Source organism: Lemur catta, chromosome 25, assembly GCF_020740605.2.
Source record: "Lemur catta isolate mLemCat1 chromosome 25, mLemCat1.pri, whole genome shotgun sequence".
Taxonomy (NCBI): Eukaryota; Metazoa; Chordata; class Mammalia; order Primates; family Lemuridae; genus Lemur; species Lemur catta.
In genome coordinates, this window is record NC_059152.1 from 491,160 (window position 1) to 517,011 (window position 25,852).

Below are 25,852 nucleotides of genomic sequence, written 5' to 3' on the forward strand. Positions count from 1 at the left end.
AACACGTTTCTCTTTACGTTCTCGTCACTGTCAAAATCAGCATTCTCCCGCCCAGAGGCCCCACGTGTCGGACAGTGTCATCTGCAGAAACCTCCTCCGTCACCAGGAGACCCGGAGACGGTTACCATGGAGATCTGGGCTCTAGTGTCCCTCTCTGCTCCGGGACGGTAATCAGCGGCCACCCACTGCTCCGAGGCTTCTGGGAGCCTCTCGGCTGACAGTGTTCACAGGTAAACATTTTCCTGCTCATTGTGACCACGCAGCTCCTCAAACAGGACCTTCTCACACCCACAGAGACTGTTTAGTCTTTTCTGGAACTCCGGCTTCCATCTGAAACAAGCACGAGGCTTTACGTTAATACCCAGGCTTTGAAACCACAGTGGTTAATGACTCTACCAGCTGCTTTCTGTCGTCTTTAACAGTGACCTCTCTTTAGGAATAACTGCCACCCAATACCTCCCTCTCAAAGACTAGGTCAACCCAGAGTCATTCGGCTGATTTTTCCATCAACAAGCTGGAGGGGTGGGGGTTGGCACCAACCGGCTATAACCATTTTGTTCTGTGGCCTCTGACTGTGCCCGGCCTTGGTATTTCCCCAGTGAATAGCAGCTGCCTCGGGTTGCAGTGTGGACGGCACTACTCGAATCCCGCCCTGCTAAAAACAAAGAATGCATTTTCTCCCGCCTGCATTCCCCCCAAAACACAAACACACACACCAGGTAATGACGGCATCTCTGTCACAAATACAGGCTCAGGACACTTAAATATTTGTGTTTAGCATGTCTTCATTCTGTAGTCTTTTGTCTTTGTCCGATTATGAAATGCAATCTCAGCCAATATCAAAGCATCTATCCACCCGCTTAGGAGGAAGGTTAACTTAGCAAGGTCACAAGTTTTATTCCTTGGATAACAAGCTAGCTGGGGTCACTCCAGGGGAGATTTGTGGCTGGGCTGGCACCTGGGACAAGTGTCACGACAGTGTGATCCCATCGCTAGAGCTCCGTGGAAGCAGCCCCAAGCCAGGGTACGTCCACCCGGGCGACATGACTCACTCAAAATACGGTGCATGTTTCCAGAGTGTTCTTGCCCCGTTGGAGTCGCTGCCTGGTGCTGCTCCGGCCAGTGTCCCTCCCAGGGTTTCAGAATCAAGGGCTCGAAGCGAAACTCTCTCCCGTGCGGGGTACGGCCGGCTGCCGTCGTGGAATCGTGGAGCTCAAGGGGTTGGGGAAGCCGAGCCTCAACTGGGGCCCTGGCCTCCTCTCACTTCTATTTTTTTGACTGTGTGTATGTTCTTAGTGAACACTGATTTATTGGTGGAATTACGTAGTATTTCAGAGCGCAGGCTCTGAAGTCGGACGTTTGTGCATGACATTTCGTCTCTTGCTGTCCTCCAGCCTTGGGGCCGGAGGAGCCTCATCGTCCCATCTGCCAGATGCCGCTAATCACGTCTGCTCCGCGGAGTCCGTGCGAAGGTTCAGAGGTAACACGAAAGCACGACGTTGGCGTACATTAAGCACTCAAAATAGTAAGTTTATTATTATTAATAATATTGATATTTTATGGTTATGTAAAAGTTAAATTTGAAGGTGTTCTAGCCCCATATGAAAATGTATTTTCTTTTCTTCTTCTTTTTTTTTTTGGTCTAAGGCTGAGGACCTAAGGAATATAGTAACAGCAATAACCGCATTCAGAGTCTTTTTTTGGTCTCATTGTCAGCTGCCTGGATAGGATCCCCCCCCCTCCCCAGGACATCAGAATTCTCCTCCACACACTTATTTCTCATCCAGGGATCTGATACATGGAAACCATTTGATCTTTCGAATGGAGAGAGTGTTATTGTCCAATACCAAAATGTAGCTCTCTCCTTTACTGTGGGACAAGCTCACGCTTCCAGTGTTAATGAAAATGTTGCCAATCACCAAGAACAGTTTCTCTTAGAGAAAGCCTAGCGGGAGAGACAGTAGCAAAAGTACAAACTGAAACAGGGGACAGTATCTAAGCTCCTGAGCTTTAGCGTCCTTGGTGTGTAACTGTTATGAAAACGGGATTTCTCCTTTTGCGCGTAGAGTTTCCCCCATGACGCTGCCTGGAAACTGTGAACTGAACAGCCCATAGGAGAAAAGCGTTGCTTTGCTATGTTCTTTCTGAGGGGAGAGGTCAAAGATGCAATTCATTCATTCACTCTCTATTTCCTTTTTTCTTTTCTTCTTTTTTTCTTTTTCTCCTTTTGTATTTTTAGGCATGGGGGAAGCAAAGAGAGAGTTTCATGTGTTTTAAGGTGTGTGTGTGCGTGTGTGCACGCGTGTTAACGTTCCCAGTGGGGAAATGATCCTCCTTGATGACTTAGGGCTGCTTACAAGGTGCATTTACAATTAACCCCCCCCCCCCGCCCCGGCCATGCTCTCACTTTGCAAAATCCACATGTTGTAACTGATACGCGGGTACCAACTGCTTTGCCGCACATGTGAATTTAATAGAGGCAAATTTGGACGAAATGGTCCAACCCTGTCAGTGTATTTTTCATCAGTGGCAAGACCATTAGGTTAATTCTTTCTCCAAGTTGGTGATGAATCGAGGCCTCTTGAAACGGACGATTGATGGGGTCGGCCACAGCCGGCGGGAAGGGACAGGTGCTCACTGGAAGGAAGCCGGCCCCTCTGGACCAGCCCACGCCACTCAACCCTGGGCTGCAGGCATCCCCCCGGTATTTAGTGCTGCTGTGCCTCCCTCTCCATGCTGGTGTCTCTGTGCTGTGTGTGCAGATGGGTCTGAAGGGACCCTGGTGCGGCTGGTCTCTGTGTCCAGCCCTGCGGCTGAGGTCGGCCATTGCTCTGCAGTTACACTACCATCACGGTTTGCAATTCTGTTCTTTCCCTTGAAGGTGGATCTAAAGGTTTTGCCTAGTTTTTCTTTCTTTCTTTCTTTCCTTCCTTCCTTCCTTCCTTTCTTATTTATTTATTTATTTTTGAGACAAAGTCTCGCTCTGTTGCCCGGGCTAGAGTGAGTGCCGTGGTGTCAGCCTAGCTCACAGCAACCTCAGACTCCTGGGCTTAAGCGATCCTCCTGCCTCAGCCTCCCGAGTACCTGGGACTACAGGCATGCGCCACCATGCCCAGCTAATTTTTTCTATATATATTTTTAGTTGTCCAAATCATTTCTTTTTATTTTTAGTAGAGACGGGGTCTTGCTCTTGCTCAGGCTGATCTGGAACTCCTGACCTCGAGCAATCCTCCCGCCTCGGCCTCCCAGAGTGCTAGGATTACAGGCGTGAGCCACCACGCCCGGCCTAATCATGTTCCTTTTAAACTTTTAATATAGATATTGAAAAAAATAAAAATATAATGTGTCATCTGAGATTTTTCTCCTCAGTGTTGTGTAGTTCTCTTTGTAGAGATCTTTCACCTACTTGGTTAAGTATATTCCTAAGTATTTTATTTTCTTTGTAGCAATTGTGAATGGTGTGGAGTCTTTGATTTGACTCCAAGCCTGACTGTTATTGGTATACAGGAATGCTACTGATCGGTGGACACTGATTTTATAATCTGAGACTTTGCTGCATTTATTTATCAATTCCAGGAGTCTCTTGGTGTGGAATCTTTGGGGTTTTCTAGATATAGGATCATATCATCTGCAAAAAGCAATAGGGTGATCTCTTCTGTCCTGATTTGGATACTGTTAATTTCTTTCTCTTGCCCAACTGTCTGGCTAGGACGTCCAGGACTGTGCTGAATAGAAGTGGTGACAGTGGGCATCCTTGCCTTGTTCCAGGTCTGAGTGCGGAGGCTTTCAACTTTTCTCCGTTCAGTAGATGCTGGCTGAGGGTCTGTCATATACGGCTTTTATAATTTTGACATATGTTCCTTCTATCCTGAGTTTGTTGGGGGTCTTTATCATGAAAGTGTGCTGAATTTTGTTGAATGCTTTTTCTACATCTATTGAGATGATCATGTGATCTTTGTTTTTGCTTCTGTTTATGTGGGGAATCACATTTATTGATTTACAAATGTTGAACCATCCTTACATTCCTAGAATGAAGCCCAATTGGTCATGGTGGATTATTATTATTTTTTTTTTTTGGTGTGTTGTTGAATTCAGTTTGCTAGTATTTTATTGACGATTTTTGCATCTATATCCATAAGGGATATTAGTCTGTAGTTTTCTGATCTTGTTGTGCCCTTTCCTGGCCTTGGCATCGAGGTGATACTGGCTTTGTAGAATGAGTTGGGGAGTTATTCTCAATGTTAGGGAATAATTTCTGCAGAATAGGTACCAACTCTTTGTATGCCTGATAAAATTGAGCTGTGAATCCATCTCGTACAAAACACTTAGGAAAGAAATTGTAGATTATACAAACAAATGGAAAAACATATCATGCTCATGGATTGGTAGAATCAACATAATTAAAATGTCCATGCTACCCAAAGTGATTTTACAGATTCAATACAATCCCCATCAAAATATCAACGTCATATTTCACAGATCTAGAAAAACTAATTCTATGGTACTCTTGGAACCAGAAAAGAGCCTGAATAGCCAAAGCAATCTTAAGCAAAAGTAATAAATTGGGAGGCATCATATTACCAGACTTCTAACTATACTATAAGGTGACAGTAACCAAAGCAGCATGGTATTGGCACAAAAGTAGAGACAATGGAACAGAACAGAGAACCCAGATATAAAACCACCCACATACAGCCAAGTGATCTTTGAAAAAGCAGACAACAATATACACTGGGGAAAGAATCCCTATTCAAAAAATAGTGCTGGGAAAATTAGATACCCACACGCAGAAGAATGAAACAGGATCCGTATCTCTCACCACTCACAAATCAGATTAAACTGTGACAATTCACAAGTGGAATCAACATAACCTGACAGTATGTGTTGTTAATCACACAGACACCATACACAGAGAACGCCCTTCAAAGGGACATGAGGAATCGATTTCTTTTTATGAAAATAAAGGAGCAAAGTTTCCACATCCAGTACGTTAAGATCTGGGGGTTGCTAAAATGGTACCATGTATTTCATTTTGGAAAGTTAAATTTGAGATACTTACGTGACTTCCAAGTGCAAACATAAAATTGAGAGCAGACGTCCAAGACAGAAGCTCGGGGGAATGATCAGTACCAGAGATGTAAATCTGGTATTAATATGGATGGTGCTAAAGCCCTGGGACAAAGAGATATCCCTGGGGAGACAGTGGCACTAAAGGCGACAACCAGTGGTGAGTCCTGGATCAGCCCAACATCGAGAGTTTGGGTAGACGAGGAAGAGCTTGCAAAGGCACCTGGGGAAGAGACAGTTCACTGAGGTTGGAGGGGAACCAACAGAGGGAGGAAAACTTTGTTTTGGAACTTCTGTAAATCTCTCACACTCTTGAATTCAAATAGGATGTATGTATTTACTTGAGGACCACAAAAGAGTAGGATGGGGACAGGCATCCAGAAATTTATTTAAGTCTCCAAAATTCCTGTCAATGACAAATTGGGGTTAAACCACCATATTTGGATGATTTAAGTGTAAATGAGCGGAACATATGGAGTATATTTCCTTCCAATTGCATATGAATTTGATAATTAAGTACAAAAAGGTGTTTGGGGCAAAAGGCTTACTGTGGCTTTATGAAATCCAAAATATGGAAGCAGTGTGTTAGATGATCGGCAAGCAAAGCGAATATCCCAGGTTGCCATGAGAAATGGAAACTGGATTTTATTTTCTCTCTCTGTCTTTCCAGGTTTATCTCTGTCTCTGTCCTGTTTTTGTCTCTCCCGATCTTCCTCCCCCAGCCGTCTCTGGGCTCCCATCTGGGTGCTCAGGGACATCTTGAAAGCATATTTCCCAGCTGTCTAAAAGCAATAGCCAGAATCCTCTTGTTTGTAGAATTCCTCCAGTGATTTCCAATCTGAGGGGAGGAAAAAAAAAATCGGTAGCAGGTGTTGCAACTCTTTAGGGAAAGTGTTGTTTATTGTGTCTGTCCTCTAAAGAAATATTAGGACGCATGCGACAGGGGATAATATATTGCTTCATATAATTTCACGTTATGACCTTTCCTTTATTTCTCCGGCCTTTCTACTTTTACTTTAGCCTCCAGCTTGGACTGTGGTAGCTAGATATGTTTGATGCAGAGGAATTAAAAGCCATTTTCCATTTGTTGTTAAGCAGGGCTGAAGTTATTATAGATTCAGAACTTAGTTAAAATGTGTCTGATGGCAGAAATTACGTAATGGTTCTAGAGTCGAGAGTGGGCCGTGGGCTTCGTCCTAAGGGGTTTTTGAAGCAACAGTAGTGGGGTTTGGGACGAGAACGTGGACTGAAGCAGGAGCCAGAACTGAGTGGACAGATTTGTGATTGATTACTGCCTTTAACTGAAAGTGCAAGGCCCAGCCTTCGTGTGGGCCGCTCTACGAAACACCATAGACTGGGTAGCTTTAAAACAAAGGAAATTTGTGGCTCACAGTTCCGGAGGCCGCGGCATCTGCGACCAAGGCACTGTGAGATCTGGAACCTGGGGGTCCACCGACTGGATCACAGGTGGCACTTTCTGACCGTCCTCACGTGGGGGAAAGTGCAGGGCAGCTCTCTCTGGGGGTTGTTTTCTAAGGGCACTGAGCCCGTTCACGAAAGCGAAGCTCTCGCGCCCCAATCACCACCCACGGACCCCACTTCCTAACACCATCTCATGGGGGGTGAGGTTTCAACATATGAATTCTTGTTTTAAAGCTACCCACCCACCTAGCCTGAATCTATGGGGCCCTAAATTAAAAGATAATTCAAAATAAAGGTGTCAGCAAAAACCTTTTCAGTCAAGGCACCGTGACTCACAGCAGGGTCTCTGTGTGTCACGCACATTTCTGTTAGGTGAGGAAGTGACGGTAGAGATGACCTTGGTCAGGATGGTGTGAATTGAAATACATCGTGCAGTGTGACACCTGAAGTTACATAATTGCCTCTTCCATTTCTTGGATAATCTCAAAGATTTCCTTCCTACCCTCCTTCCTGTTGGAATGTATATTCATAAAAAAATTCTATGAATCCACAAAGAAAGGTATCCTCTCTCCTTGCTATTTATCAAAAGAAAGAATCTTATGCATAGTCTCATTGACCTGACTGTGTCTTATTTGTGTATTCTGCACGATTTTAAGGAAGGTGAAAAATTCCATTTTTGTGTCTCGTGGGTCTACACGATGTCTTCAAGCAAAGGTTCCATATATTTAGGTAAGACAGTGTTCTATATTTTCTTGAACATGTATTAAATGGCATAGGAGAAATATTTTGTTAACTTTTAAAATTACTGTTAAAAGTGGTTTTTTTAATTCCTTGAGTACTTAGAAGATTACTTGATAATGTGAATTTATAGTAACTCTTGTTTCCTGGTGCAAGTGTTCTTCTGCTGTCATTGTCAGGTGTTTCTCTGCTCATTCATTCATTCCTACCTTGTACTTATTAGAGTTACAGTAATAGGACAACACTGGGAATGATGCTCAGAATGATATACTTTATTACAATAATTACTTGCTTCTTGCAAGTCGCACAATTACTACTGGTTTAATATCTTCTTTTCTTTTGACTGTGAACTCCATGGAGTAAGTTAAACTGCACTCTTAAAAGCAGAAATGCCTACTTTAATCTTGGTACAGGGAAGAATACTATTCTTTTTCTATATTTCCTACATTTCTTTGGTATTCGGAAAACAACAGGCAAGAAGCTCTAGAAATGACTCTACTTTATTAAGATTAATTCCTCTCAGATGCTGATAGTCTATTCTAATTCTGTCAAACGCATATGTGTAAGTGCAATTGTTCTTCACCAAGACATTATCAATCTACCTTTGTATTGATTCTTGAATGTTTTTCTGTTTCTCTGTCATGACATTTAATATACTTTGAAACTACCTAGAAAATTGAAGTTTGGTAATTGCCAACATTAAAATACATCATAAACTCCAAATATGAGTTTTAAAAAACCCTAGTTTCATCTAGTTGTATTTTCATAAATGAGGTACCTTTAAGTGACAGAGTACATATAATAATTATAGTACATGTAATAATTTAGCATATATAGTACCTATTATAAATTATTACTTCTTTTTGGTCTATTTTTTGGAAATCAAGAAAGTGAATGAAACTTATAGTAGCCTAATAAGTCCTTTTGGAAGTTAGATGGTTTCCAAGACTTTGCTTTCAAGAAAATTGGGTGGAAAACTAAGAAATTGTCAGCTGAAGGGTCATTAAAATATTTCTGTTGCTCATTCTGTTTGTGATTTTTGGTGTGTGCAGGAGGACTTGGAACTATTTTGTAGCGGAGATGCTGAGATGTAGCGTATCCCTGTAATTCTCACTTTGAGTCCTTCGAACAATCTCAAGGGCCAGGGCAACACAGTCTCTTTCAGGGCAGAGTGCTACAGTCTCTTATTTTAAGGGGCTTCTTGCACCTTATCGATATATATATATAACTTCAAAAATTTACATTCATTAATCCACTTAGCTCATCAGGAAAACCTTCAGGCATTGGGAAGTCGTCAAGTTCATGGTGGTGAATGGTAAGTTTTCCAAAATTCTACTTTTCTCTAGAAAGCTTAGATGTTATTATTGGTAACAAATACTGTCAGTGGTTTCTTTGAAGTGACAGCTTCATTTCATTCATTTTTGAAAAACTGTCTGCCAGGTACCCAAGTCTGAATACCCATAGTTTGTCAGCATAAGCAACTGAGTTTGGCAGGGTACAGGACTCTAGGCTGGGCGTTATTCTGTTTGAGAAGGGTGAGGATGGGGTCCCAGGCTCTTCTGGCTTGGAAGGTCTCAGTTGAGAAGTCTGCTGTTATTCTGATGGGTTTTCTTTTGTAGGTTACCTGCTTCTTTTGCCTTACAGCTCGTAGAAGGGCCTCGTTGGTGGTTAGTTTGGTCAGTCTGATGACCGTGTGTCGTGGTACCTTCCTGTTTGTGACGAATCTCCCAGGAGTCCTTTGAGCTGCTTGTACCTGGGCATCTAGATTTTTAGCAAGGCCTGGGAAATTTTCCTCTATTGTGCCCTGAAATAGCTTATCCAACCCTCGTGCATTTTCTTCTTCACCCTCAGGGATGCCTGTGATTCTCACGTTAGGCCTCTTGACAGGATGCCACATTTCTTGTAGGCTTTGCTCTTATTTCTCTGCTCTGTGACTGACTGATTTAATTGAAAGTGTTATCTTTAATCCCTGAGATTCTTTCTTCTGTTTGATCTACCCTGCTTTTGAGGCTTTCCACTGTGTTTTGTAATTCCTTGAATAAATTCTTCATTTCCAGAAGGTCTGTTTGATTTTTCTTTAATATTTCAATTTCTTTAGTGACTTTTTCTTCCAAGTCCTGGATTTTTGTGTGGTTTCTTTTTTACAATCCATGTTTGAAATTCCTCTTCTGTCATTTTAATGTTCTGAATTTGGTTGACGTCCATTGCTAGAGAGCTGGTGTTCCCCTTTGGGGGTGTGCTTTCCGTTTGATTCTTCATCCTTCCGGAGTTCTTTCTCTGATTCCTTCCCATCTGGATCACCTGCTGCTTCTTGCCTTTGGATTTTCGTTTGGATGATGACATGTCGTTTAGTCTCTGAGCCACTACGCGGCGCCTGTGGGTGGGATTCGACCACACCCTGTGTGATGAGTCGGTAAATGCACTTAGAAGGTGTGCAAAGTGACCTCCCTGGCAGTAGCTGGCACTTGCCGGGAGGCACAGGCTGCAGGGCTGTCTCTGGGTCCTGTAACCGGCTCTGGTTCCTCTGGAGACACGCTAGTGCCTCAGGTGGTGGCTGGGGCCCTGGGACTTCCAGGTGTGTCCTCAGTCTGCACCTCAGCGGGGGCAGGTCAGGGAGTGAGTGGGCAGAGCCGGGTGGGGTGAGCTGTCCTCAAGCTCCACAGATGCTGTCAGCAGGGGTCAAAGGTCTGGTCTGTGCCTCTGGGCAGAGCTGCCAGGGAGGGGCTGGAGTGGCCGCTCTCAGCAGGACAGGCTGCGTGGGGGGGGTGGCTGTCTGAGACCCGCAGTCTGGAGCAGCCTCGCTCCTTCCCACCCTCCCCTGTTCCGCAGTTTCTCCGAGGCCTCTGTGTGCAGCAGGACCTCCAGCCAGTGGATCCCCCCGGGCTGTCCTGCAGGCCAGGACGTTGCTTGCCCAGATTGCAGCCTGGGCTGGGCAACGGCCTTCCCATGGGAGGAGGGTTGCCCCTCAGGCTCGCTGGTCTGCCCCTCAGGGCACACACACTCAGTAGGGTCATTCACAAATGTCCCTTCTGTGCCCCAGGGCAATGCGATGGAGGCTTGGGTGTGCGGGATCTGGTCTGCAGCCCTGTCCCCTGGAGATCAGTCCCTGACCCTGCCAGGGAGAGGAGAGCTGGCCTCAAGTCCCCCACGGGTGCCAAGGCTGGGTCGGTCTCTCTCCGCCTCGGGATTTGCCCTGCTCTCCTGGAGTCGCCAGGCAAGCGGTGCCTGGGAGGGTGGGTGGGGAGGGAGCTCACAGTGGAGTACCCCTCAGTCTGCTGTAGGTCCCCAAGGGGAGAGGTCCCGCTCCCTGCGGAGGCCTCCGGGTGGTGGCTAAATCACCTCTCTCGGCAGCTGCCAGTAGGGAAGGGGAAGGGAGAATGAAGCAATATGGCGCCTGCCCATGGGCTCAGGTCTGCAGGCCGGGAGGTGCCCGAGGGAGCTGGGGGTCTGGTGCCCTGTCCTGTCCATAGGAGGCTCACTGGTGGCCGTCTCTGGGCTGGTGTGGGCAGGTCTCTAGACCCAGGAGCCCCCCAGCAGCCTTAGACGCAGGGGAGGGGAAATGTAGCTGCTCCACTTACCCTGTCGCTGGGCTCCCAGCCTCTCAGGGGTCTTTCTCCTCCGCAGCTTCTTCCCGTGGGGTCTCCTGGGGTTTCAGGCACCTCCCCCTTCAGGCCCTCATCCGATCTATGTTTGTCTGCCTGGTTATTTTTTTTTTTTTTTTACTTTCTTCTAAAATCTGTCTTTCTTGCAGAGACACTCTGGCTGGCCATTTTTCTCATCCACCATCTTGCCCCTCCTTTTTTTTTTTTTTTAAACTCACTCTCACTTCTGTAGCTGTGTATTTGGGATTTTGATAGAAATTACATTGAACTTGGATATCAGTTCCTATGTTGAGCCTTCCAATGCATGGACACAGCACAGTAAGTCCCCTCCGATCCATGGTGTGTTACCTGCAGTCAACCATCGTCCCCAAGTAGGTACCTAAATTACAAAAATACGTTTTGAAAGATAGATCACATTGACATAACTTTCATTTCAGCATATTGTTAAAACTATTCTATTTTATGATCCGTTATTTTTATTAAGCTCTTACTGTGCTGACTTTATAAATTTAACTATCACAGGGCAGTACGCATAGGGAAAGCACAGTGTACGCAGGGTTCAGGGCCTGTCTCAGGCAGCCACTAAGGGCCGTGGAACACACACCCTGCAGAGGGGCCACTGCTGTGTCTTCTCTGGGGAAGCATTTGTTTAAGTCCTTTGCTCATTCTTAATTTGGCTGATTCCTTATTGTTGTGTTTTGAGAATTCATTATATAATTTAGAGACAAAGTTCTGTGTTAGATGTGAGGCCTGAAAGCATTTTCCTCTAGTCCGTGGCTTGATTTTTATTCTCTCGACATTGATTTAGTAGAGCACAGTTTTTAATTTTGATAAAATCCCATTTTTCTTTTATGGACTGTGCTTTTGGTGGCATTCTAGCTCTTTGCCTAACTCCAGATCATGAAGACTTTCTTTTTTCTTCTAAAACTTTTACAGATTTATGATGAATTCCTTGACTTTTGATGAGCACGGGAAACAACTTACTTGCTAAGAGATCTCCAGCTTGATGTTGTAGTTTGTCGCACGTCTGCGACTGGCTCCTTCATCCTTCACAGTCGGGACCACAGTCTGCCTGCCACCATTTAAAATTCAAAAAAAAAAATCTGGTCAGATTTATTTGGTGACGACACCTGATCTGAACGAATGTGAGACCACTCGTGGTCTATTTGTGCCTCTCGCGGCGACCACTGCGAATCCTGGCACGGAGCTCCCCGCTGCCCTCAGCAATGGGCGTCCCCCCGGCCCTGTTACTGCGGAATGCCAAGGCTGTGGTGCTGCCAACAACGCAGAGTCAGACTGGGTGACCATCCCCGGGACGGTGCCCTTTGTTTTACAAACCACCACGCTGCAGGCAGGGGAGAAAGGCAAGAGCGAGCCGTCCCATGCCAGGGCACATGCTCCTCCCCGTGGACACAAACAACTGCCCTTCCCTTCTAGGTCCAGAGCTCTGAGGGGGCCCCCGAGAAGTCGCTGCTCGGGCTCCTCGCTGTCCCTCCTCTCTCCCCTCTCCCCGTCCTGCTGTGTGTTTCCTCCATGGGGCAAACAGACCAGCCTCCTCCCTCCCCCGAGTGGGGACCACTGCCGGTCTCCTTGTGGCTCTCTCGCCCCCGGGGACAGCTGGGCCCGGCCCGAGGCTCGGCGGCTCTGCATCCCAGCACTGATGAGCTCCAGCGTGGGGATTAGCGGGGACTGGCACAGGCCTCTGTCTGAGACTTCAAACACCCACAGCAGAGGAGGCCTGGTGTTCGTTAAGGGCCATTTGCAGTTGCAGCTCTGGCTCAGCTGTGCTTTTTCCTGTTTCGCATTTCCCGTTCTTCCCTGCCTCCCTCTCAGGGCACTGGAGATGGGTCCTGCAGGCGACACCTGCCGGACTCAGTGGGGGGGGGGCCTCCCAGGGCACAGGTGCTATTGGCTGGGGTGGGAGGAGGCTCCAAGTGACCTCTCGTCCCCTGGACACCAGGCTGTGCTTCAGCCACGGCGATGGGCAGAGCTGAGCCCTGAGCCCCTTCCTTCCCGGCCCCTTCTGACCAACAGCACATGTGGCGAGTCTACAGTCACACCCCGGGGAATAGAGGGATTAGTTCCATGCAGGAACCTCCCCTGCAAGCAGGGCCACACCAGAAACCTACCTTTCCACAGATGGCATAACACACCTGGATTAACTTCTCCCCCCAGCCCCGAGCATGGGGACAGCCAGATGCAGGCCCCCCCATGCAGGCGGCCGGACTGTGTCTACAAGCTGAGCCGCCCGGGGATTGGGCCCAGATGGGCAGAGGGAGTTTGAGGCGATCACAAGTGTTTCCACTGCCCTTGCTTCTCTCACTGTACTACTTGCTAAAGTTTAGCGTTAGAAGTCCTTGCTGAAGAGAGATACCTACCGATTTAGGAATGAATTCATGAGAAAGAAGCCCTTGGGCTATGAGAGAGTGTGCTGGGAGTGGTAGCCACAGCATAAATGTGGTTCATTTTGCTGGAAAAAATCAATAATACTCAAAAGATTTCTGTTCTATTTTGAAATTTTTGTTTTAAAAAATCAGGATATATTATGAAAAACTTATCTGCATTTCAATAATAGAACAGGACACTTCAAAGACTTTTGGGCTTGACTTTAGGCCGACTGGGGCTCTGTGCCCTGGAATGCCGGTGGCTGCATCCCGTCCTGGGGGGCACAAGGGGGCACTGGGGGGAACACCTTGCCGAGGGGGGGGCCCTTCCTGCTGCTTCTGTGCTGACAGCCGTGACTGGGGAGCCCAGGTCTACACAGCCCAGCTCTCGGCACCCATCTTGGGGTCCTGCCCAGGTGACAAATGGAGCATGAAGTCAGAAAGTGAGGACCTTAAAGCAAAGTATCGGCAGGAAGTGGATCAGAGCTCAACGCTGCTGATTCCCATCCAGTCGTGCCTTCACTTGCTTTTATGGCCCTCAGAGATTTAAAGCAAAGTGACCCAGACCCAAGCAATGCTCTGGCCTCCACAGTGATTTCCGAGAATTGGCCTCTAAATGCAGACACGCTCCCTCCTTGGAAACACACATCACGGCTGAACACCAGCATCACACTCACGGAAGATTTTTGTTTTTCTTGTCTTTCTCTTTTATTTAGATCTGGGCTGATCTGGTTCTATTTACATTTCTAAACCAGAGGCTGTATGACAGATCTCTTGTAAACCTTCTCTGAACCAACAAAGCTTTCTCTGGCTTATTGATATTGTAAAGGTTTTTTTTTTTTTTCCACTGAACATGTACTGTTTTGAAAAAGAAATCTTGCAGTTTTGGCCATCAGACTCCTACCTTTCAACTCGCCTGTTTGCAGAGACCCTCTCAGGGGGCCCTGCAGGTGCCGAAATCTCTGCAGCTGCGGCAGCTACACCCTGACGAATTTAGGGACAGGAACGAACGTCAGATCCAAGATGACCGGTGAGACACACTGTGCAACTCAAGCTGACACTTATGTTAGAAATTAAAAAGCCTTTATAGATGGCTTTTGTTTCCCCCCTGAGTCTTCTAAATCAGGAAGGCAGCTTGCAGCAGCCCACAGAGTGGGTACTGCTTGCACGGCCTGGCTCCTTGGAAAACCAGAGGGCCGACACAGTTATCCCAGTTATGTTTGGGAGAGGGGAGAGGGCTGCTAAGAGGTCAGACTCCTGCAGAAGAAGGGAGGTGGCTTTTCCAAAACAAAGGCAACCGGCGGCGTCACCTGCATTTTCAAACTTCTTGGTGACCTATATTTGCTAAGGCGGCAGCTCTGACGAATGTAACAGTGAATGAGGTAACACGCATCTGGCTATGGCTCAAAGTAGACCAAATAAAAACACCAGCAAACAGCTCGCTGGTGGTGGAGACAATGAGGCAAGGTGCAATAATGCAATAGACGGTGTAGTCCCTGCGCAGGCGGGAGCCCTGAAGCCCTGACTAGTATCGTAGGGACGCCCCCGCCCCCCCCCACTTCCAGCCTGGAGCTAGCGGCTGTCACACAGTCGCTGTCACCTGCAGGCCCCTCCTTCTCCGTTCTAATCACAACTACGGTTAAAAGTAACATAACAAGCAACGGAAAGCATTTTGTTTGAGGTGGTGATGCCAATAGCTTGTCTCCTATATTTCAAATATTTTAATCCTTTAAAACAAACTTATTGTAAAAAGAAAAAAAAAAAAAACCTTGCTGAGAAATAACCCCATTACTGCACCATGTGGCCTGAATCCCAGAACCTGTACTTGGCGTTCTAACACTGTCCTTCCCGCATTCTCTGCAGCACTTTGCAAACCGGCCCCGCCAGGGCAGAGCGCGGGGTCCGGGCCGCAGCCTCATCCGTGGGGGGGGCAGGGCACATCTCCCCAAGACCCTGCACGTGACCCAGCAGCAGCAGGGAGGGAAGTGGCAACGTCACAGAAGGCCTAGGTGGCTGCACTCCCGGGAGCAACTGAGTCTGGGTGCGGAGCCTGAACTCCCTCAGAAAAGGACTTTGTTGCAATCTGTGAAACCCCAGCAATGGTCGGAATTTGCTCCTCCACAGCTGGCGGAGGTAACTGCAGCCGCCAGCGGCCGGGCTGTGCCTATCAGTTCACTGGTTCGCTAACTGAGATCGTTTTCTTACACACAGGAGGTTTTCAAGGAATAGAGAGATGAGTGAGACGGTCCTTGCCCTCGAAGACCTTACTGTGTATCTGGGGAGGGACAGAAAGGGGACGTGCAGGACAGTGAGATAAACATCACAAACTGCGTCAGACTCAGAGATCAGAAAGATGGGAGACAGTGAATGGCTGGGACTGAGCTGGTGGGAGGAGTCGCAGAAGGGTTGGACTTGCAGCTAAGACGCGCTGGGGTCCTGGAGCTCGATAGGTCAGGAGGGGCGGGCAGGTATCCCAGGCAACGGCCATACCCGGGTAAAAGCACATGGCTGGGGAAGTGCAAGGCCGGTGAGAACGGGGGAAAGTTCACTGTGATTAAATTACACAGGCAATTTGATCCTAATACTGTAAGAGACACTGAGTGTCAGGCAACCGTGTTCAGGCTGCTTCAACTCCCCAACCAAGTGCTGGGCAAAAATGTTTTCAAGACGGCACACGAATGGTGACCTCCAGCTCCAAAAGAGCTCATTCTGGGGACAACTACTCTGTTTCCTTAAGAACCTGGATCACAACCAGTTAATTCCACCAGCTGGGTTGCCCAGCGATGTTACCCTTCTCTAGAACTTTCTTTTATGAAGAATGGATAATACTCCGGCTGTCTCAGCTGAAGGAGCCCATGTCCCTTCTTTCTCCAACCTCATCCATTCATGATTCTCTACCGGCCACCGGAAACCATGATTTAGTCATCGTGTGGCTTCTAATGACACCCCCGTGTCCAGGACTCCCATCTCTAGACAAAGGCAAGAAGGACTTGTCCAAGGGACGGAGCTACAAGGGCCACAGCCAAGAAACTCTCAAGCCAGAAAGTCAGCGTTAGACCCTGGATGACCCAGGAAACTGGTATTTCCAGTTGTCCCATAAGCTGTATTCTGCTTCACTATTTCATCCTTTTACTCATTCATGCATTAGTTGAATAAATATTTACTGAGCACTTAATATGTTCCAACGCTGAGTTAAGTGCTGAGGATAGAACAGTGGACGCGACAGCTTTAGTTTCTACTCTCACAGGCATTACAGACTGTTTGGAAAGACACGCAGGAAAACAGATGAACAACAGAGTACTCATTTTCAGTCCCCAGCTGCCAAGATCCAGGGAACCCTCCGGAACATGCCTCTGTTGCTCTCCTTGCCCTACCAGCCACTCTCCCTGGAATCCCCTTACTGAAATTCCTTCCCATAGACTTGGATGCTCTAGACCAGTGGTCCCCAACCTTTCAGCACCAGGCACTGGATTCATGGAAAACAATTTTTCCACTGACGGGGGTTGGGGGTAGCTCTGCAGTCCGGTCCCCAGCAGGCCAGGGGTTAGGGGGTTGCAGCTCTAGACCTTCCTAGATTTAGTAATCAATTCATATATTGTAAAATATGAATACTGATAATAAGATAATGGAAAAAGTCATAAGTGTACATATCTGGATATTTCAGGCCCACAAAAGTAGAAGTTTAATAAAGAAGACAACTTCAGAATTCTGCTTCCTGAGAGTTCAAGAAGGTGTAAAATTCCACTATGGTGCTTTGTGGGCCTAATTCAGAAATAAGTCAACTGAGTATAAAACGCAGGGCAACACAAAGAGTCCACTGAGTCCAGAGTGTGCCCTGTGAGGATGAGCTGGAGGTCCCATGATAAGGCTAAATAAAGCTGTTAGATGATTATTTTTTAAATAAAAGGTAAATCCTGACTTTCATACAATCATAGAATGAACATGTCAAAGATTTTATCTAACTCATTAGCTAATGAGGGAACTAGTAAGGTGTTAAAAAATTTGCTCAAAAAGGATCCCAAGGCTGGGCGAGGTGGCTCACGCCTGTAATCCTAGCACTTTGGGAGGCCGAGACGGGAGGATCGCTCGAGCCCAGAAGTTCAGAACCAGCCTGGGCAATGGCGAGATCCCATCTCTACAACAACAACAACAAGTTAGCTGGGTGTGGTGATCATGGCACCTGCCTGTAGTCCCAGCTACTCGGGAGGCTGAGGCAGGAGGATCACTGGAGCCCAGGAGTTGGAGGTTGCTGTGAGCTGTGATGACGCCACTGTATTCCAGCCCCAGCAGTAGGGTGAGACCCGATTTAAAGGTGAAGAGAGAGGGGAAAGGGGAAGGAAAGGAAGAATTCCAAGAGCAGAATCATAGATAGGCAATCAGAGATACTAAAATGAATTTCTGTAACACACAAAATTAACTTATTACATGGGCACAAGTTTATACCAATTGCACCTCGACAGGATAAAACTCACTTGCAGGTCTATGGACAAGAATAATCTGCACAAATATCAGTTTTCCAAAATTTAAAGAATTGCAGAATAGCTCAAATACAACGAAAGGTGCTGACCTCACAGACTCAGATGATCTGAAACAATATCCGAGCGACGCCTAGTTTTCTACTGAAAAGGTATTCAGTAAAGTTTTTCGTCCATTTCAAAGCCTTTCTCAGCTTTTTTTCCTGACAGGCTCTTCGCTCTGTTCCCTGGTAAGAGAGGAGAGGAGCTCAGCGGCTCAGTTACATTTGGAGACGACCCTTCTCTGTGCCGGGTGCCCCGTGTACAATCTAACGAGGAACATCAGCCTTGCCCAGCGGGAAAGGCAAGTTTGCCAGTTAATGAATACAAACAAGTACAAGCATGGTCTGACCCAGGTTCGCTGGAGCTGGGCGGAGTCAGAGGCTAAGAAGGGCTGCTTGTCTGAGAGATACCTCCAACCACAAGGAGCCAGGAACTGGGCTCTTCTCACCACTGGATTAACCAACGACTTTCAGAGACGGAAGAGGACCCGAAACATCCTTGTGCCAGGGAATGGAAGGGACGAAGGAGACTAGAAGAGACAAACAAGAACTAGAAGACGTGGTCCAGGAGAAAGGGGACAAAGGATGAAGCAATGTAGTCTCACGTGCGATTAATACATCATGCGCTGCGGGGGGGCCTGGGGACAGATAATTGCGCACGGCAGCCCTGAGAGCAGTCTGTGCACATGTGGGGAGCGGGAACAGCATCAAGGGGGCTCAGTCTGCAAAGAGGAATAATTGTGGGCACATGTGACAAACAGATTTTCTGGTCTGACATAGAATAAGCTGAAGACGCAATGTGCTCTTGCACAATTACACTGTTATTATACAGCAGAACCAGCAAAGGGCTGCTATGGTTCATAAATAGGAGAATTACGGTTAGGTACCAATAAACACCTACAGCTCCATAGCATTTCGTGCTTGCATACACATTTTCTCATTAACAAGCCCCACATGTCTGCACTGCGTTTCTGATTCGCAGAAGGACTGAAGCTGAGGAGCTAATGGGCGGCAGAGGCTTCGCTTATCCGGGTGCCCCTGACTTTCAACAAACCGCACCATGTTCTCCTGTTCCGTGGACCAGTTCTCCCACCTCGCTGCCCTGGCCAGACCCCGGGCGGAACCAGAGGGTGGGCAACACTTAGGAAAACAAGACCCTCCAGCAAAGTGGGTCAAAGGATCTGTAATTATGTCCTTTCAAGAGTAGAAAGCCGAGGAGAACAGAGCGGGTATCGTTGTGGCTGAAACGCTGAATGCAAAGTAGTGACAAGCGAAACTACCTGATGGAAAATGCAAAATGAGGAACCAGTAACAAACTTCTTGGGAGGATGGGGGCTTTGGCTACGTGAGCTACACTGGCTCTCTCATGTTCAGTCCACAGCAAGCCTGTGAGGTAGGTACTGCCATTCGCTTCAGTTTCCAGATGTGGAAACTGAGGCACAGAGACGTTATGAGGCCTCAAGGTCCCTGCCTGTGAGTAGGTGGTGGGGCTGAGACCGGAGCCCGGGTCCGCCGTGCCCTGGACGCACACACATGGCTGTAGAAGCGACCGCGGTCAAGGACGGCTTTTCAGACTGGAAAGCAGCACCTGAGGGAATTGGGGAAAAACCCTTCACTGGGAGTGAAGTCAGTAATGAGACGATATTACTAGTTTGCGTGAAGTGTGTAATTAAAGGTTAAGAACCAAAGACACGGCCCATGGTCTTAACATCCACAGTGTTGCAGCTGTGGTTGTCATGGTGATCAAGGAGCCAGTGGGGAGGAAATGGTACATTTTAGTGGAAAATCTGCATCGTACAAGGTTTTGAAATAAACGGAGAATGATTCCAGTTTAGTAGCCACTAAGTAGGTAGGTACTAACACGGATACTAATTAGTAAAGTAAAATAATGAAATCACTGCAATTCACAACAAACTTCTGTTGCATGAAACCTGTGAAATCCTACGGAAAGAGTTCTGGATTTCTCCGGCCGTCTATGGTAAGAGCTCCGCGGTCTTCACATGGGATTCCAGCGACACACGGAGACCCTAGAGGTCAGCCCTGCCTGGTGCTGTCCCTACACATGACCTTGGCCTTCAATCACTGTTCACTCTGAGCCAGCGGCATCTGCATCGGGGAGCTATTACCACATCCCCACAAACTGCCTCCGATGACAGTTTAATACGATTAAACGGGATCAAGTCCGGAAACCCGTGATGTCACACGTCCCAAGCTGTCAGCGATGGCTTCTCGTTTCTTTGACGTCTTTTGTTTGATGCTCGTCCCAGTTGGCTCCCTGGGCCTGTTCAGACCTCTCTCTTCTCCCCAGCTCTCTATCAGCTCAGTTTGGTTCCTTTCCCAGAGCTGTTCAATGCCATTTTGGGGACTAGGCTTCCCGCATGTTCTCCACCAAAACACCGGACCTCCAGCCAGCGCCGGGGGTGAGTTCTCTGTAGAATCCCTCCCGGCTCCAGCGCACATCATTAAACACAACGCTGTTCACAGGAAAAAAATCGTGTGTCACTTCGTTGCAGCCCAGTGTCAATACCGAGGATAACGGGAACTTCACTGACCGCGAAGACGCACGAAGTCGCTGACGAGGCTGCTGTACAGAGAATTCCTGTTTCTACCTTCAGAGTCACAGGGGGTGAGTTCTTTTTTTCCTGGTGATTTTTGAATACTTCTTTTGTGCTTAACCCCCCACCCATCAAGGTTTGGGAAACATGAAGGTTTCACCTCACAGCGCCTGGCCATGAAACGGGGACATTTAAAAAATTGTTTTAGAGAAATGACATGACCTATTTTCATATTTTCCCTGGACTAGAAGTTAAAATAGTCTGCCCAGCTCAACCCAAGGCATGTGGCCACCCTGGCAGCAACTGGCCGGCCATCCCCAGTCTGAAGAGTCCCCTTTGCCAGCCCCGATCTGGGCAGAGAGTCCTCCTCCCTCGGTGGGCCTGTGCCAGGGTGACCGTGTCCCGGCTCGTAACTGCTGGGGATTCTGTTTCTCTTGCAAATTTGGCCATTTCTGGAGGCAGGGAGATGGGTCGGAAGATGTTACGTTTTTCTTTTCCTCCTAGCTGGGGGAGGGACTCTCTGCTTCTCTTCCAGGTCCGTCGGTTCTTGCTGTTTCTCCAGACTCCCTGCTTTCCCCAGTGACCGATGAAGGGTCTGGCATTTGGCCTCCTAAATTTTCTGAAAGCGTGTCATGGCTCAAAGCAGTGGTAACTGTTTTACTTCATTTTCTAAATCATTTATGAGGACAGTGAATGGTTTTAATTTGACTCATCTAAACCTTATTATTTCCCAGTAGATGATTTTTTTTCCATTGCCTTGTTTGGTAAAATCCCTGATTTGCCCTTGGCTGATTCAAAGAACAAGCAGAAGAGATGTTTTCAGGTGTCCTTAATCTCAAAGTTGATAATAAATGATGTAATTGTTAAACCAACGTGTCTTGCTGCCAAGGGCAAAATAAACAAAGAGGTTTGCTTCAGTAAAGATAGCTCTGTATTTCTGGCCTTTTCTACATCTGTCACGGATCTGCACAGCATTAGCACATTAAGGGAAATCTACACCAGCGACTCAGGGCACCACGTCCAAGACCATCCTCTTCCTACCGCTCAATCTCCGCTCCTCTGAGTCTCTGGCTGGGGCTCAGAGGAGAAGCACATTTAGGGAAGAATTTGTGGGTGGAAAGCAGCTGGGGACATCTCCACGGAATGAGTCAAACCATCCTGAGCTAAAACAACAAACTATTTGGCAGCAAAGAGACAAACGAGTCCAGGGACTTGCTTTTCATTGGCCATTGGTTACCTGTTTTTGCTTTCTGTTTTGGCTTCTTTCAGACCTTACAGAAGTCCACATCCTAACAGTGATTCCCTGTGATGGGCAAACCCGGCATTGTTACTGCCACGTCCAGGTCTAGCTTACCGCTCGCTGCAGACGTCGTTGGTTCCATAGTAGCTGTGTATAAAGTTGAAGTTGTTGAATGCACACTTTTCAGAGGAGGAGAGAATGTTTAATGATTTCTGCAAACTCAGCCCTATCAGGGGAAACCGCTAAGACTTCAAGCCGCATCCTACGCCCCGAGGGCCCCGGTCTTCACACTGGTGCTTGTGAAAACCCTTTTGTTCCCCAGGTGACTACTGACACCAAAGCAGGCCACTGTCCCCACCGCTGTCCCTGGTCCCACGGAGCTGCAAGGACTTGAACAAGCTGGAGAACAGGGTTAGATAGAATTAGTCAAAGAGAAAAAGAAGAGGGAGTGGGCAGGAGCAGGAAGCAGAAATATGATTACGGCTTTGGGTGTGGGTCAGAATGGTATTTAAAATAAATACAATAAACGTTATCCTGTAATCAGTAAACAGCAATATAATTAGAATTTTTTTTCCTATTTACTTCCTGTAACATGCAATGGGGGGAAATGGGAAAAAAAAAGTCAAGGACTCAGTCAAACAGATGGCTCTCAAGGTATTATTTTCCCCTTGCTGTTGTTTACAAGAAGGGACTCCTCTAACAAAACGTGACTCACAGGTTCCGGTGAGACCAGCGGTGGGAAGGAGAGAGGAAAATGGTGGGAAGAGAACCCAGATCACGAGCTTTTATTACGCACATTATGATGCCTCGTTAATTAACCCCGCCGCTGTCCTGGTGACGTCCTGGGCTCACTTCGCAGGAAAAGATCAGCCTGGATTGCCAAGCTGGACGGACAATGGCAGGAAGACCAAATCATGCCTGCGGTGCGTTCCGCCCGGGCACCCGGCCAAGCGCACGTCAAACTCGTAAGACGGGAACGGCCTCGAAGCAGCCGCGTCCGCCCGGGCTTCCTCGCTGCCGCGCGGGACAGGCCCGAGCGGGGCCGTCGGAGCGCCCGCGGCGCTGGCCGGGCCCGTGCTGCCCCCGCGAAGGGCAGGGGGCCGGGGGCCGTCCCCCTCGGGAGCCCCGTCCCTCGTCCCGGCCCGCAGCAGCAGCCTGGACGCTGGCTCCGTCTGCGGTCCCCAAGGGGCGCTTTCCCACGGGCGGACGGGCGCACCCCAGACCCGGCCGTCCCCGGCGCTGTTTCCTGGCAGCTCGGGGCTCAGCAAGGAGGGTACGGCGCGCCCGGGCCGCCAGCGCGGGAGACTGAGACCCTCAGGGTGGAAGAAGCCGCCTCCCACCTGCGCCCCCCGCTCCTCACGGCCAGGTGGCCCACGGACGCCTCCTCCCGCCCCGCTGTGGGCAGAGAGCCCCGTTCTGCACGACGCAGAGTTCACTTGTTCCTCTCTGGCGACTTCTTACGAAGGAGAAATGACATTTTGAGAATTCTGAGCCCAAACCTAGAGAAGACTGGCGGCTTTCACGCTCTGTCTCTGCACAAGCCGGCTGGCGGGTCAGGCTGGGGTCCCTGGGGCCACCCCGTGGGGCATCACAGGCTGCACAGGCAGCCTGGAGCAGAACCAGGGAAGCAGGAGGGCAGTGAGAACTCGGCTCCGTCACACAGTCCCGGCCGGTCCCCGCCGCTCGCGCCCAGACACCGCGGGGCAGAGACCAGACCCCACCACCACCCTCCGTCCCAACGGAAAGCAAATAAACGGCTGTCGCTTCGTGTGCTGAGGGTGGAGAGGTCTTTAGTGGTGCACGTAACTAAAACGCCCTCCAAATCTGGCGCTTTTACTCCTCCCATAATCTTGTGACTTCAGGACTCCGGCATATGACTCTCCTGCCACAATCTCCAAAAGAAAGATTTCTTTCTCTGTCTTTCTCCTTTGCCTCATTTTTTTTTTTTTCCTCTTTAAGGACATGAAAATTAATTATCCTAAGAGCTGGCAGAATTCCTCTTAGGGAAGGAACAACTGTCTGCATTTGTAAAGATAAATTTCTGAGCCCCTAGGGGTCGAAGTTTCTGTGGGCAAGAGCCCAGGCTTCCGAGAAAAATGCTAAATCGGTGTGCAGGGAAGAGTATTAGTAATTTGCTTTATAATGAGAGAGAGAGAGAGAGAGAGAAAAGAGAGAGAGAGAGAGAGAGAGGAGAGAGAGAGAAGAGCGAGAACTCAGAGTCCGCCCGGACGACAGACGACTGTCTGAGTGTGGAGGCAGCCAGTAGCTGGCGTCCCACGAGAGATGACTAAGGCACATTCTAGAAGAAACACAACTAATGTGTAATTTGAACATGCTTGCTGTATTTGGCACATAACTTTTTTCTCCCTTGTTCATCTCTCCACCATAAAACCTCCATATCTTACTACATTTATACCAAAATCATAGGCAAAAAAACAAAAGAAAAAAGTAGATGCATTGGACTTCATCAAAATAAAAAATTCTGTGTATCCAAGTACACTATCAACGGAGTGAAAAGGCAACCACAGAATGAGAGAAAATATTTGCAAATCATATATCCGATAAGGGATTAATATTCAGGATATTTTAAAGAAGAAACTCCTACTACTCCACAACAACAAAAACCCAACTTGAAAAATGGGCAAAGGACTTGCATAGACATTTCTCCAAAGAAAACACACAGTGGCCAATAAGCTCAAGGAAAGATGCTCACCATCACTCATCATTAGGGAGAGACAAATCAAAATGACAGTGTGATACCACCTCACACCTTGTAGGATGGCTATTATCCTAGACCAAAGCAAAAACCAGAAAATAAAAAGTGTCGGCAAGGCTAAGGAGAGATGGGTAGTCCCGTGCATTGCTGGAGGAAGTGTGAACTGGTGTAGCTACTGCAGAAACAATATCATACGTGGAATTAATATTAAACATGGGGTCTTACGAAAAATGAAACATTGCCAAGTTTCAATAAATAATCAGATGATAATTTAAATAACTGTTGACTATATAATTAGATCATGAAATAAATAAATAAGAAAATAACTTATAGGATAAAGTATGGCTCATTTATCAATAAAACCTACATAGCAGGTGGCGGGACACCATGAAATGCAGTCAGAAATCTGTGTTTGAGTTGCTCTTACTCTGACGTGCTACGAGTCGAATTGGTTTTCTAGAACTCAGACTTCTCATTTGTAAAGTGAGATTAATGACAATACCTCTCTCACGAGGTTTTAGCCAACACTCAGTCAGAGCTACTTCTTCTGTCCCGTCGCCAGAGACAGTAGCAGCTTGACGTCCAGGACGTGAGGGGGTTTGCTCTCCTCTGCGTCCAAGCAAGGACGGAAGGTCGGCTGCTCCCGTAGGAGCAGGGCCACACGGTAGGCAGAACACGGTTCTTCCCATGTGTGTTGTCAGAAATGTGTCTGGTACCTTCATGCAAAGAGTTTGCATCTGTGAGTTCTGCTTTCTCTGTTTCTAAGATTCTAATTCTGGGCGTGGGAGGGATATGAAGAGAAAAAAAGGATGATGGATTTTGATAAATCACCTAAGACGATAAACAGCAAAGAAAATTAACATGAGCTATAAAGAATTATTAGAAATAAGCACTGCGTCCGTGGTTCTCATTTTATTATGGCGATGGGGCCCAGAAAAGTAAAAGGACAGGAAATAAGGGTAGCTGCTGGGTTACAAAAATCCTGACTCTCAAACAGCAGTTCCAGAGAATACATTCTCTTTCCAAACTAGACTTCTCCCTTGCCAGCTCCCAGCAGGTAAGAGGAGCGTGTCTCTCCTGGGGCAGAGAAGCAGAAGGGCTGCTCGGTCCCCTCTTCCCTTTGTTTGCACTTTCCTCTCCGTAGTCCAGTGGCCTGTGTTTCCTTTCTTATCTGCCCTGAGAATCGGTGGTGAGAATCCTTTCACACACGGCTGAAACTCCAAGCAACAGTCCCACCACACTAAGCTGATTTTGATCTCTGATCTTTCTGTGACGTGGAAAGTGAATTTTATTGATCTCTGCTCTAATCTTTATCGTTTGCTCTCTTCTGTTGGCCTTGGGTTTAACTCACTCTGCTTTGGCAATGGGAAAGTAGAAGTAGATTCCTCCTTTGAGGTATTTTACGGCAAAAACCAAGGCTACTGATGGAGACACTTCTAGTAAAGACGTTAAATGCTATAGATTCCCCTCTGAATACTGTTTTATTGGCATCTCAAACAGTTACTTTTTATATCCTTCCTCTTGATTTCTTTGAGAGTTTTACTCTTGGGTTATTTTGACTGTTTAAGTAATTTCCAAATATTTGGAGATTTTTCATATAAACATTTATGTG

General features: G+C 47.5%; 1 protein-coding gene and 1 long non-coding RNA gene across 3 annotated transcripts in view; both read right to left on the reverse strand.

The window, feature by feature from the left end:
- Positions 1-11: 11 nt before the first annotated feature.
- On the reverse strand, positions 12-10,965 carry LOC123627491. Of its 2 annotated transcripts, XR_006731307.1 has the most exons (4): positions 10,806-10,965; positions 5,616-5,905; positions 5,060-5,290; positions 12-652 (listed from the first exon to the last, which is right to left on the reverse strand). It is a non-coding gene; the product is annotated as an uncharacterized LOC123627491 (long non-coding RNA). The 2 variants fall into 2 exon arrangements; XR_006731308.1 differs by lacking the exon at positions 5,616-5,905.
- A 7-nt stretch (positions 10,966-10,972) lies between these two features.
- Positions 10,973-25,852, reverse strand: part of LOC123627409 — a 76,579-nt gene continuing 61,699 nt past the window's right edge. The window contains exons 5-6 of the mRNA XM_045536948.1: positions 11,814-11,897; positions 10,973-11,208 (exon numbers count right to left, since the gene is read on the reverse strand). Coding sequence (XP_045392904.1) covers positions 11,817-11,897 — 81 coding nt within the window. The 3' untranslated portion in view covers positions 10,973-11,208; positions 11,814-11,816. The remainder of the gene's footprint in view (positions 11,209-11,813; positions 11,898-25,852) is intronic.